This window comes from Strigops habroptila, chromosome 3 (assembly GCF_004027225.2).
Source record: "Strigops habroptila isolate Jane chromosome 3, bStrHab1.2.pri, whole genome shotgun sequence".
NCBI classification, from domain to species: domain Eukaryota; kingdom Metazoa; phylum Chordata; class Aves; order Psittaciformes; family Psittacidae; genus Strigops; species Strigops habroptila.
The window spans coordinates 81,219,579-81,233,480 of NC_044279.2; the positions used below are offsets into that span (position 1 = coordinate 81,219,579).

General features: G+C 47.0%; 1 protein-coding gene across 1 annotated transcript in view; it reads left to right on the top strand.

Moving 5' to 3' along the window:
• Positions 1-13,902, top strand: part of FRAS1 (Fraser extracellular matrix complex subunit 1) — a 159,037-nt gene that overhangs the window by 129,538 nt on the left and 15,597 nt on the right. The window contains 18 exon segments of the mRNA XM_030477972.1: positions 135-297; positions 1,036-1,171; positions 2,209-2,405; positions 2,793-2,946; positions 3,627-3,890; positions 4,004-4,192; positions 4,597-4,716; positions 5,133-5,312; positions 6,825-6,949; positions 7,476-7,616; positions 8,326-8,553; positions 8,833-8,946; positions 10,180-10,330; positions 10,825-10,984; positions 11,910-12,072; positions 12,516-12,762; positions 13,513-13,716; positions 13,719-13,851. Of these exon segments, the coding sequence (XP_030333832.1) occupies positions 135-297; positions 1,036-1,171; positions 2,209-2,405; positions 2,793-2,946; positions 3,627-3,890; positions 4,004-4,192; positions 4,597-4,716; positions 5,133-5,312; positions 6,825-6,949; positions 7,476-7,616; positions 8,326-8,553; positions 8,833-8,946; positions 10,180-10,330; positions 10,825-10,984; positions 11,910-12,072; positions 12,516-12,762; positions 13,513-13,716; positions 13,719-13,851 (3,069 nt within the window).

The following is a 13,902-nucleotide window of genomic DNA, read 5'->3' on the forward strand; positions in this document are numbered from 1 at the left end:
AGATTATGAATGAAAGCATTTCCTATGTGCAGAATTAGGTTAGGTGTGCATTCACCTCTAAATGCAGGGATGAGATGTATTTGTCTGACTGTCAGTGAGACTCTCTGACCCAGATTGTGCTCTGACTTTCACAGCTACTCCACCATGTTTGAGACCAGCAATCAGCCAGTTACAGACATCTTCCACTTCGCTGTTTTTGATGCTGATAACAACCGGCTTGACAGACAGATGTTCACCGTCACGATCACATCTGCCCTGACAATGCCATCACTCATTGCTTTTGCTGACCATATCACGGTAAGTGGCTACCCAGGATACTAGGAACAGTGACAAGGATGTCTTAAATGTGAGGAATTGACCAGTGTTCCTGGCCTGAGGGGAAATCACTGAAGAAACGTGGTGTTGCCCATGCAATCCTGTGAGTGCAAAGGGCTAACAAATTCCTTGGAGGCCAGAGGAGACTGACAGTACGCCGCATCCCTGCACCTCAGCTGCGTACATCTGTTCTAGTCAGAAGCTGGGTTCTCCCTAGAGTGTCCTCTTGATAGCAGTGGAGTAAGTCTGACCTAGTTTAATATTTCATCCCTTATTTCAGCAGCTTGTCTGTAAAAGATGAGCAGAAGACAAGTCTTGAAAACATCTGGTGCTTTGGACTGGTACACAGCATTTCAGACTCCTTATCAAAGCCTTTTGAAGTCATCTCCCTCCTTTCTAGCTTTGCATTCCCCTTCCCTTGCCTTCAAAAGGCTCTCCTCAACAAGAAATGCAGATCTCACCTTCTAGGAGGTCAGCATGACTCTGCCAGTTCTCTTCTTGCCTTGATAAAGCACTCGGGGGGGGGGGCAGGCTGGCTTTGTTCTTCCCATCCCACCTCACCTCCCAGCTGGTTTGATGCTTAACAGACCTAGGGGAGGGTAGGACAGGACTTCAGAGACTGGGCAAGCCTCTTCCCTAGAGGCAGACTTGTTCAGCTCATGTGTTGCTGTGTGTTGTGTGCACTGGGAGTAGTTTTTGTCATATGCTTTTGCCTTCCAGGTGGATGAAGGGGGCAGAGTCCCACTGCTGGCTCATCACCACTTAGCTGCTGATTATGATACTGTTGCCAAGGAAGACCTGAGGGTCAGAGTTATCACTCTGCCTATGTATGGCTACATTGAAAACACTAAGACAGGTAACCTGCTTGGCTGTCTCTTCTTCCTTCTGGCTGATGAAAGGGAACGTAGGAGTTGCCATGCTGGAGCACTTGCTAATCTGTCCCACCACAGTTCCTCAGTGCAGAGCTGGTTGTCACCTCACAGCTCATAAGGCCAGCGTTACAAGATAAACTGTCTCTGGGGAGCATTTCCTCCTAATTTTCATTTGTTGAAGACAAATGCTATGAGACTGGGAAACCAAGAGCCTTTTCAAGCCCGTATGTTGTATTTTCATCATGCTTTATTTTGGCTGTCCTTGTTACACAGAACAAACTTTGTTAAATTCCTCTAAATGTCCCAGCAAGCTTTAAGGCTGTGAGAGCTGTGGCAGAGCATGGCTGGTAACATTCTCTTATTGTATTATCAAGAAAAGGTAGGATTTATACCATGTTGTCCAAAGATGTTCATTTGGAAGACTTGTCTGCTTAATCCTGTGTGTGGTCCTATCAGGAATGGGATGTATCATTTTACTTAAATCATAACCTGCCCTTGTAAAATATCACTGTATGGCCAGCACAGTGGCTTGTTATAACAGTGATTGCCTTTCTTCTGGAGAGCACGGGTTGCTAACCATTAGACATCATCCCTCCTGATTGTGTTCTGTGAATGAACTCCAGTTTGTGCCGTTATGGTTATGGTGAGCCTCTCTCCTTGAACAGGCAACAGCTGGGTGATTTTCTTGGGTGTGAGACTTAGTTTTGCAAGGTGAAGCTTGATGTAGAGGTTGTGTTGAGGCCAGATGGCACATTAGCCATTGTCTCGTCTCCGAAAAAAGCCTGAGCAATTCAGGGATGTGGGCTTGCTCATACTATTCATAAAATTGCAGCTTCCCTAATGACTACTCTAATGCAGTAGATGCTGCTTTCTACAAAGGTTACAAGATGTGTGAAAGCCATGTTGCAGGAATGAACATCCTTCTGCACCCTTCGTAATGTGCCATTCTTCTCCTAATCCTGCTTCTTTTAGTTTATCAGTGCATTGAACATTCTTTCACTAGTAGTATTCTGATTTGCAGGTGAGAATTTTGGCCCTCAGAGTGAGTCTGCTGTGACTACAGACGCATCCTTTTCCCTTCAAGATGTTCTGGAGAACAGCATTTACTACTTCCAGAGTGTCCATGAAAGCATTGAGCCAACAAGTGATGTTTTCAGCTTTTACGTGAGCGATGGCTTCAGCCAGTCTGAGGTGCAGAGCATGAACATCACGATTCAGGTACACCGTTGCCCTCTGGCTGCCAGAGCCCTCTCCTTTCACATAGACATGTGGCTTTTAAAGTACATGCTCACTCCTTTGCAATACATGGGGAGCGGGTTAAAAGGAATTTCCATCCTCCTCTCAGTTTCCTTCCCCTAACACAGGCACGTAATTTGCCTGTGATGAGAGACAATAGTTGTGCACTGCAGTCTCTTCCCCAGGGCTTATTTCTCGGGTGTCTCTGCCATGTGAGAAGCAGCCGTGATGCTGGATAGATTTGGAGAGACTGGTGTAGCTCAGTAATGGATATCAGCACCAGTACTGTAATTTGGGAGTTTGTACTTCATGCAGGTGGGCAAGTCTTTTCCCTTGGCTAATTCCCTTTTTTGACTGGGACCCATGCAGAGGCAGAACGATGAACCCCCAAAGATGGTGCTGGAGCCTGTCAGAGTGCACAAGGGCTCAGTTGTGGTCATTACCAACGCCTCCCTCAACCTGCAGGACTTGGACACCCAGAACAGTGAGCTTGTCATCGTGGTTAGCAGAAGTCCTGAACATGGTAAGTCCTGACAAGCTGGCAGTGTGAGAGGGAGAATGTCTTTGTGCATCAGTGTCTGTATGTCTGTGTGTGATAGAATCCTACAATGGTTTGGGTTGGAAAGGACCTTAAAGCTCATCTAGTTCCAACCCCCTGCCACAGGCAGGGACACCTTCCACTAGACCAGGTTGCTCCAAGCCCCGTCCAACCTGGCCTTGATATGAGAGAGGAGCCTGGCGTATTTGTATAAAGCACATTTAGTCTGTGTTTGGACCAGCAACCACAGAAGGATTATGCTTCAGAACAGACCTATTCTTTGAGACTTGCCCCTCGCACTTTGTAGGAGAAGAGAAAGGGGGACTGCATTTCCCTAGGAAGTTCCCTTTTGTGTTACTCCATTTCCTATTGTGGAGTTCAGTTCCAAAGAGCTGGGAAACCATCATCTATCTGCAGTGACAAAGCAAGGCAGGGTGTCAAGTGAAGGCTGCTGTTGTGTTAAACTAGTGAGGGCTGTGCCCTTTTTTTCAGATCTCATGTATGTAGCCAAATTCTTACAGGTTTTAGCAATAAGCAGGTAACTTCCTTCAATTTTGCTGGTAAGGCTGTGTGTACCTCTGTGCATCCCACTGAGAGCTGGCACGGAAAGAGTCCCCAGCAGGCTGTCTGCTCCCCATAATCTTCATCCATCTATTGTTTGCCAGGTGACCTCCGCAGGAGGCAGACTGCTGCGGAGCCCCCGGAGCATGGACACGTGCTGTCCACGGGCTCATCCTTCACCTACCAGGACATTTTGGATGAGCTGATCGTTTACACTCAGAGTGGGGCAGCAGCACAAACAGATGAGTTTGGCTTCTCCATCACGGATGGTCTCTACACACAGATGGGGAGGCTGGAGTTCTCCATGGAGCTGCCGAAGAAGCAGTCACTCACGTTAGCTGTCAACAGGAACCTGCAGCTCTCAACTGGTATGGGGAGAGGGAGGAGAATGGTGTTGCTTGGTATTGCTGTATGGTCCAGTCTAAACCAGTTCTTAGCTGGATTAGCTGAAACTGGTTTTGGACTTTTTTCTGTGGTCCAGGCTCTGCAGCACGCCTCACAGGTCAGCACTTGAAAGCAGCAGCTATTTATTCAGATGACACAATGATCAGATTTGTCATGAAGCGGGATCCCAGCATGGGCCATCTGCAGCTGACCAAAACTGATAATCCAGTTCCGATCTCTGTGAAAGGACCTGTCAAAAGTTTCACCCAGGCTGATATAAATAAAGGTGAGTGCACTTGGTTTTAGGTAATCAGCAAGTGATATGTGCTGGTTTAGACAGTCCTGCGAGGAGCAGGGAGTTGGACTCGATGATCCTCATCGAGAGGGTCCCTTTCAACTTGAGATATTCTGTGATTCTCTGATCTTTATGAAACGAGGAGGATAACCTGAAGCAGGGAAGGGAAAGATAAGGTGATTGTGTTAGAGCAGAAACATGTATCGTTAAACAAGTGTTAAAAAGTCTCTCTCAGCAGGAAAAAAGAGAATAAAGAGCAAAAGTAATGAAACCCAAATCTAGGATCTCTGTCAAGCCCCAAGTCCCTCAGCTTGTGGTGCCAGCCTGGTTCCAACCTAAGAATTAAATGATGCAGCCTGTAATAAACATCTCTTTTCTCCTGTCCCTCTCTCCAGGGCAAGTGGTGTACAGTCACAAGAAAGGGGATCCTGGTGGAAATTTTGCCTTCACCTTTGATGTGATTGGTGCAGACGGCAACAAACTGACAGACCAGGTCTTTTATATTAGTGTATTAGGTAAAGATCATGCTGAAGTCATGTTTTCTTTGGCGCAGAGCTCAGGCCTTCATAGATTCCCATCCCACATGTACTGCAAGTTAAGATGTAATTCTTGAGGTTTTATTTGTTGTTAATTCAAGTTTGGGGCAGGGGGAGAGTTTGCAGATGTAAAGATTAATTCTTTGGCTTCTAACAAGCTCACTGAAAAAGGCAGAAAAATTCCCCTTAATATCTTCATACTGTCAAGATTGTCCTTAATGCGTTATAATGTTACTATTCCTTTGATTAATGCCGAGGCCCAGAGTACCCGTTTTGGAATTAACCAATCTGGGAGGTGTTTGTGTATATGTTGGTTTTGCTTGAGCATTTTGAATTAACACCAAGAAAAAGGGGGGTAACAGTCTCCTAACTCACTTTTGTATTTAACCTTTCAGAGGACAGATTTCCCCCCTCTATCATCGCTAACAAGGGGCTGGTCTTGGATGAGAACTCGGCGAAGACGATCACCACCCTCCAGCTCTCTGCCACTGACCAGGACAGTGAGCCAAGACAGCTCCAGTACAAGCTCACCAAGCAGCCTCAGCTGGGGCACCTGGAGCATGTGGCCTCCCCAGGTTAGCAAGGCAGTATTTTGCTCGCTAGGTACTCGGAGCAGCAAAGCGCTGGAGTTTGAGCCCTAAAGATCCACTGCAGGAAAAATGCGCTTAGAGGCAGCAGCACAGAATTATCTTTCCTGATAGAAATGAAACGGTCATTAGCTCAGGGAGTTGAAGAATAGCTGAGTGGAGGCAAGGCAGCCCAATGGTCACAGGTGAAGGTTTATTCAGCCTCTGGGTCAGTTTATGCCCAATGCTAACCTTGCGTGGGGGACTCCACAGATGAGTCCAGCTTGCTGCTGTGTGGATCTCCTCTTTCAGGACCTATTGCTGCATCTGCATGACAGGCAAACCTTCAGCCTTTTCTGTGACCAAATATAGTACAATGCCATCTCCTAATGTCCATGGTAATAGAGCTCATCTTGGAGGACAGACAACTTGCTTTCAGTCCCCTCTTGGCCAGCATGTCACTTGATCCCCAAACACCAGCCTCTTTTGCCAGCTGTGAGAGGAAGGGAACTAACCTCTGAGTTAGTTTAAAAGGAAGCTACGTTGTGGTGTGATGGATACATAGGTAATGAGTTCTGGTAGTTCAGGGAGGGGGATTGGTCAATCCTGAGAAACTCAGAAAATAATTACTTGCAAATGTGATCTGAATTTTAGAGTTGCCTTCTGTGCCCACTGACAGTATGAGTGTCCTACCTCTGATGAATTAGGATGCATCTCTGTCATATAATATGCTCTTCTGGTTTAGATTATAGTCATCTAAGATTATATTTCTTCTTAGAACTGGGTTTCTCATTAATGTGAGATTAAAGTGGAAATATCTCCTATGTGTTTTCAAGATGCAGACAGTCACTGTACAGCTCAGTTTTAGTGTGTGCTTTGCCTCGTCTTCTCACAGTGTAAGATGTCCTCTGGCAAACACATTAAAAGGGTAGCAATAATGAATGGGAGTTAAAATAAGCAACCCCCTGCTGAAAGAAAATTAAATATTTGCAATATTTTTGTCTAAATTGCCAACTAAACAGTGAATCTTGTACTTCAGAGACCTTAAAGAGCTGGATTACGGATTTTATTTGTTCTGTTACTTAAAATGTGATGATTCTGGTTTCTGTGCTTTCTCATGTCTGTGATGAACTAAGAGAAATACAGTCACACACCTTGATGGGGTTGTTCTCATGATTTAAATGACCTGAACCTAAGGAGAGAGTACTGGAGTGTTCAAAAGAGAACACAAATCTTTAACCTAGTGAGCTCTGAGGAAACCTTGGCTGATCATCCAGTTTTGGCTCATTTATTTATATCAGATCCTGGTGCTTTTTGTAGCGTGGCCAGTACCTGTCAGTAGCCATTTAGCATCATAAATAAGTGAAAAACTTCTTGTCGGGGTTTTTGTTGTTGTTGGTACAGCCTGAATTGGAGCAGAACAAGCAAGACTGAGTGCTTATGGCTAGATATGTCCAGCTCCCTGTATTTTCCCCTGCTTCTCTCTGTATTGCACATTTTCCCCTACTGTTCTTTTTCTAGGGACAAGGATTATTTCCTTCAGCCAGGCAGACTTGGCCTCTCGCAGCATCCAGTATGTCCACACCAGTGACATTGAAAAGCATACAGATGCATTCACCTTTTCTGTGTCTGATGGAACAAATGAGGTAAATCCAGCATGTTTCTTCACCTGAGTCAGAGCAGGGTAGTGATTCTGTAGGATGTGATGGGACTCAGTTTTTCTCTTGCGTGCTTGAGAGAGACAGTTACACATGACAAGGGAAATGAAACAAGCCACACATGAGCTTGTTATTCGACAACATTGGGTGCTCTTATTTCTCCTGCTTTGAGAGATCTCACTTATGACAAGGAAGGAAGCAAGCCCTGTGAAGGTAAGGGCAACGTAGCCTCATGAGACTGGTTTACCTAAATTTCAGTGTCTGGTTTTCATCTGCTTACCAACTGCTCCTGGAGCTCAGCTTTGATCCAGCGCAGTGATTTAGTGGGAGGGAATAGAAGAGGTCATGTTCATGTGATCTGAGCTTAGATGCTCATATTTACTCCCTAAACAAGGCCAGAACAGAGTGACCCAAACTCTGGATGACCATGGTCTCCCTAAAGCGTTACTGTTTTAATGGAGTTGCACTCTTGGTAGACTGAATTCATCAAGAGAAGCTTTTCCTCCTGTTCCAGGTGAGCCAGACGTTTGACATCACCATAAACCCTGTGGATGACTCCTTACCTGTAGTGCAAAGCCTCGGGATGACAGTTCAGGAAGGGGTGAGAAAAACCATCACGGAATTTGAGCTTAAAGCAACAGATGCTGACACAGAGGTAAGGCAGGACTCCCCCTTGCCTCCTCCCTCCCCTCTTCTGCTGCCCATCTGGGCTATCGGAAAAATGGGCTTGTGTTCAAAGAGAGATATTGTAGGGAGTGTCATCTCCCTCTGTGATCATACCCTGTCTGATCACAACATCAAACAAACAGCTTACGGGAGGCCCAGCTTGCATATAAATAGTTGAATGAGTGTTTGGTGTTTAAGGAGAGCAAAGCCCTGGCTCGAGACATCTGGGATGTCTCTCGGACACATAAGCAACAAATCTGCACAGAGAACATTTAGAAGTTGTGATCAGAGCTGATCCTTGCCCTGTCCCGCCTTTTCTGTGAACATTGTGGATTTGAACCGAGCTTATGCCTAGCCTTCACACTGAGTTTATGCCTAGCACAGAGGAAAATTTCTTCCTTCTGGATCTGGCCAGAGGCTAAGCGGTCTCCTGTTGGCTCTACCTCACTGAGCTGCAGTTCCCTGCAGCAAGAGAGCTCCTGGCTGCTTGTTATTGCCCTGAGACAAAGATCCTGCCCCAAAGGTTATCGCTGCTTCCAGCCCCGACACAAGTGACACGGGGCACATTGCTTAGAATGGCTGCAGCATGGGGGACTGCTTTTGTGTTCAAGGAGTTGTCTCTTGGATGTGTAAGGACGTGCCTGTCCTGGCCCTGGGGTCCTGTCATCACCTTTGCCACTCTTGTCTCCTTGTTGCAGGCTGAGTCAATTACGTTCACAGTCGTGCAGCCTCCCCGGCATGGCCTGATCGAACGCATCAGCAACGGGCAGCGTTACCGCCAAGCCACCACCTTCACGATGGATGACATCTACCAGAATCGCATCAGCTACAGTCATGATGGTAGCAACTCGCTGAAGGATCGCTTCACTTTCACCGTGTCTGATGGGACCAATCCCTTCTTCATTATGGAGGATGGAGGGAGGCAGGTAAGGGGAGGATAAGAGATAGGAGGGAGACCTTCTATAACTAGTATAAAGGTACCTCCTCTCAGGGGAGACTTAGCTGCTGTCACTCCGCTGAGAATGAGGGCTGAGTATTCTCAGTTATGTGGTGCCATTTACTTCTTCCCTGGGGTACCAGCCTTTGTGTGCGCAAACTCACCCCAGGATCTTGATCCCAACAGAGCTGAAAGGAGCAAAACTGGTAATATGGTGGATGAGGCTCTGGCTCTCAAAGTAACAGCCATCTCTCTGAACTTTTGTCAGGTTGTGACAGCAGCACCACAGCGCTTCAAAGTGGATGTTCTGTCTGTGGATGATGGGACACCCAGGGTCGTCACCAACCTGGGTTTGCAGTGGCTGGAGTACATGGATGGCAAGGTAACTGCCTGCCTGGGGTCAGCTTCGGTTGTTTCTTGGGCTGTTCCAGGTGAAGAAGCTTCCCAGGAGAACATCCTGATCCTTCAGCGTTTTTATTTTTGTGCTGAAGAGCAGGTGTCCCTCTGTGCCCATGAAGTGTCTTGGAAAAGTCAGAGGTGTGCAGGGATGCCTGCACTGCAGCTCCATTAGCTAAACCAGGCAGCATGGCTCCAGGGCACTAAATTGCTTCTTGGACCATCTCCTTCTCTTTCATCAGCCAGACCATCAAGCCTGGCTCTGCTTCGCTCTTGCATGACCTGCACAGTGCAGCACAGCTCCTGCCCACCTTCCTGGGCAGACACATCCTTTTCCTCTTGTCCCTTCTCACAGGGTATATTTACAGCTTTGCTGATGGCAAAGGAGTCTTCATTATGTGCCACAGCAGCCATGGTAGAGATACATGGCTTTCAAAGAGATGTGGTATAGGGATTTCTTGCTGTGACATGCCTTTGTTTTGCTGAAGTCCAAACAAAACCCCAGGAAATTCTCTCTTGTGCTTGTTTTTGAGGACCCAGCATTAACTGCAAGTAAATACTTCTGGTTGTCCCAGGAAAAATAGTTGTAAGATACTGTAGTAAGAAATTGTATTAAGAAATGCCTATCTCAGCTCAGATTCCTGACTTCAGAAAAAGCACTTCTACAGCCTCAAGCAGTTCAGGTCTCTCTTTTTCTCCTACAGTTAAAGGTGTTTTCTTTTTAAAGAGAGAGCAAAATGTGGTGGAACTGAGGCACATCCATGTGAGGTCATTGGAAGGAAGCTCACTAAAGCAGCATGAGCTGTCCTGAGTGAATCCTTCAATTTGAGGCTGTTTGTAAATGTTTTTTTCCAAAGCCAGGCTTCACCTGAGCATCAGCACAGTTCATGGGGCAGTGGTTTCCAGGTGAAAGCAAAAGATTTGCCATAGCTTTTAGCCCCAGCTAGATAGGGCCGGGCAGCTTGTTCTGAATTTGCTTTTCTTGGAGCCACAGTGGTTTTTTATTAAACACACCAGATGCGAGGCAGAATTTGAATCCTTCCTGTGCTGTCAAACACCTTGTGGGGCATCTGTCTGTTCAAGGCTGCTCTGTGCTTTTACATCCCTTAGCTTTTCCCTGTTTGACAAAAGGATGGTTGAGCTTTTTGGTTGAACAGTCAATTAGGCTTGCACTGCTGGATCTCCTGAGTTTTACTCCGTTGTTCTGGCTTTAATCCAGGCAACCAATCTAATCACTAAGAAGGAATTACTGACAACAGATCCTGACACAGATGACAAACAGCTGATCTATGAGATAACAACTGGTCCCAGAAATGGTTATGTGGAGAACAAGCTGAAACCAGGGACAACTGTGACCACCTTTACGCAGGGTATGGAGTTGGGCTGTGTATACTTTGCTTCTTTCCTTCAAATGCTTCAGTTTGTCAAGATAGCTTGTGACGGGGGGGGGTTGTGCGGGGAAAAGGTGATAGGGGGCAAGACAAGGGGCAAATCTCAAATGTATATCAGAAATAAGAATTGAACTTTGCTTTCCATTGCAGGAATCCTGTCATTTCTTAGAGATGCCATCCTGTGTCCTGTAGCACACCCATGTTTCTTGCATTTCATCAAAGCTACTTTAAATTTACCTTATTTTTAAGTGTGAGCCATTATCGGTGAAGACTAGGCAAGGGAATGTCTTGTCACAGCTTGTAGGGAGGCTTCTACCACAAGTAGGACTAAGAAAGCTAGAAAAGGTCCTGCAGCATAAAGGGCATTTGGAAAACCTGGTCTTTGTGGCTGTGCGGATGAGTGTCTCCACACTGCTCATCTATAAACTTCTGCTGAATTTCTGGGTTGGCTCATTGGATGTCTCCTCCTACAGAGGATGTGAACCAGGGCCTCATTCGGTACGTGATGCATGAGGAGAAAATCCAGGAGACCATGGACAGCTTTCAGTTCCTAGTGAAGGACAGCAAACCCAATGTGGTCAGTGGCAACATCTTCCATGTCCAGTGGTCTCTCCTCAGCTTTACAGACACCAGGTAAATGGTATGGGGTTTGCAGCACTCTTCAGACAGATGAGGTCTGATCTGGAGGGAGGCAGGTTGAGCTCTGTAATATGTGAGTTCCCTTCCAGTATGGAGGTGGGGACTCATGCGTGTGTCAGTGAGGAGAAGTTCCTGCTGGGTGTTAAACCATAGAGCAGGGTCGCTGAATAGCTGCCATCTGTCCAAGTTCCTCATTATTAGTGTCCCTCAGATTTCTGATGGAGGCAACAGTCAGCCTGAGTCTGTGGTGCTCAGTATCAGCATAAACACACAGGGTTTGCTCCCCAGCCTGTTGTTTGTATCTGCTTGATACAAAACAATGTCAGCTGTATTCTGGGCTGTGTGAAAAGGAGCATGGCCAGCACCCTCTACTCCACTTTGGTGAGAGCCCTCATGCAGTCCTATATCCAGCTCTGGGGTCTGCAGCATAAGAAGGATGTGGACCTTCTTGAGCAAGTCCAGTGGAGGCCATGAAGATGATCGAGGGCTGGAGCACCTCTGCTCTAGAGACAGGCTGAGAGAGCTGAGTTTGTTCAGCCTGGAGAAGAGAAGGCTCCGGGGAGACCTTAGAGCAGCTTGCAGTGCCTAAAGGGGCTGACAAGAAATTTGGAGAGGGGCTTCTGGCAAGGGCCTATAGGGACAGGACAAGGGGGAATGGCTTTAACCTGACAGGGGAGATTTAGATTAGATACAAGGAAGAAGTTGTTCCCTGTGAGGGTGCTGAGGCGCTGGCACAGGGTGCCCAGAGAAGCTGTGGCTGCCCCATCCCTGGCAGTGTTCAAGGCCAGGTTGGACACAGGGGCTTGGAGCAACCTGCTCTAGTGGAAGGTGTCCCTGCCCATGGCAGGGGGTTGGAACTGTTTGAGCTTTAAGGTCCCTTCCAACCAAACCAGTCAGTGATTCGATGGTATGTTTCCAGCTACAGCGTCAGAGAGAACGCGGGCTCTGTCAGCGTCACCGTGAGGCGGGTTGGTAACCTCAACCAGTATGCCATTGTCTTGTGCCGCACGGAGCAGGGAACAGCCACATCCAGCTCTGGTTCACAGCTGGGAGAGCACGACTATGTGGAGTACGCGGGGCAGGTAGGCTGGGGACACCAGGAAAGGGAAGGTCTGATCATGCATGCCGTTCAGCTTGGATGAAAGAACTGATAAAAATACAAAGGAGACTGTATTTCCTTTCTAAAATGTGTGATTTATTTGCTTTCAGAAGAGATCTCTTTTTTCCTTCAGTTTTTAGGTTGGCATACATGCTTTGCAGGAATGTTCTGACAGGCCACAAATGTTACAGGCTTGCCTGAGCAGGAATGTCATTCCTGATCATGCAAAGGGCTATTTATGACTGAGATCAGAAGGGGTAGGGGTCTACACACTGCATTTGCTGCTGTCTTTGATCTCCAGTAGCTATTTATCCTTGCTTAAGCTCAGTGTCTGATGCTGCCAGTGGCACAGGCAAGGTTAAGAGAGGAAGGACAGCAAGTTTCAGACTCCAATCCAAAGACAACAGCCCAGTTGCTGCCTTCCAGGTGCAGTTTGAGGAGCGGGAGGACACCAAGGCCTGCACCATCGTCATTAATGATGACAACATCTTTGAGAACATGGAGAGCTTTGCTGTGGAGCTCAGCATGCCAGCCTATGCTCTGCTGGGGAACACCACCCGGGCCATGGTCACTATCATGGACACAGAGGACGAGCCCACCCTGCAGTTCGACAGGAAGACGTACCATGTCAGCGAGACCGATGGGTTTCTCTCTGCTCCTGTGGAAAGGAAAGGTGGGTCAAGCACCTGCAGACAGGCTGCGAAGTATGTGTGGCTGCCTAGAGCTTGGATTTTAATGCTGTACTTTATAGGAGCAGTTTAGTGCCTGTCTCCTGCAGTTTCTTCTCACATGACTAGGATTACTGCAAAGCTGCCGAGGAGTCTTTGCAGTGTGTACCTTTGCCAGGCTGAGGAATACAACTGTTTCCTGTTGGAAGGCAAATAACAGAGACCCCCAAACAAGAAGTCTTCCTTGGGGTTTTCCTGTTTAATGATTTTTGGGGTGATTCTTTAATTTTTTGGAATTACCTTTATGGTGCAACTGAAACGACAAAGCAACAACAGAGAACAGATGGTTTGATTTTCTTTTCTTTCCCAGCTCTGCTGTAAGATTCAGTTAAATGCAGTTAAAGCGCCTTACTTTTGGATTCATTTCTCCTCCCAGCATGAGCAGGAGAAAACCTGTATTTGTTATTTCTGCTTCTCTGTGATCTGTGTTTTATGTGGACCTTACCAATCTATATTCTTTAATAAGTAAGTGCCACCCAGTTCCTGATCATGGTAACCAGAGTGCAGATTTGGAGTACGCCTGGAAGTCAGACCTAAACCAGCTTTTTAGGAGCAGTGATGGTGTTCTTAACTCCTCACCCTCTTATCTGAATGCTGTTTTAATTGAATGGTATGTCCACCAGATAGAGTACTTCCATAAAGTTAATAAAAGTATTTCCATAGAGTTAAGGGGGTTTTTTTCTGTTGTGTCTTAGGGGATACCAGCAGCACAGTGTCTGCTCTGTGCTACACCGTCCCCAAATCAGCCACGGGAAGCAGCCTTCATATGCTGGAATCTGGCTCTGACTTCAAGTCCCGACGGATGGCAGATGACAGCCGCATTGTTTTCGGTCCGGGCGTCACTGTCACGACATGTGACATTACGCTGATCGATGACAGTGAATATGAAGAAGAAGAGGACTTGAGATTGTGTTGGCCAACCCCTCAGATAATGCGCGCATTGGCAAGCCGGCTTCAAGCCACTGCTTCATTAGTGGTCCCAATGATGCCTCCACGGTGTCCCTGGGGAATGCTACTTTCACTGTCAGCGAGGCTGGCAGGTGAAGGGTGCTGCTCCACACCTCACTGGGGTGTTTAACCATCAA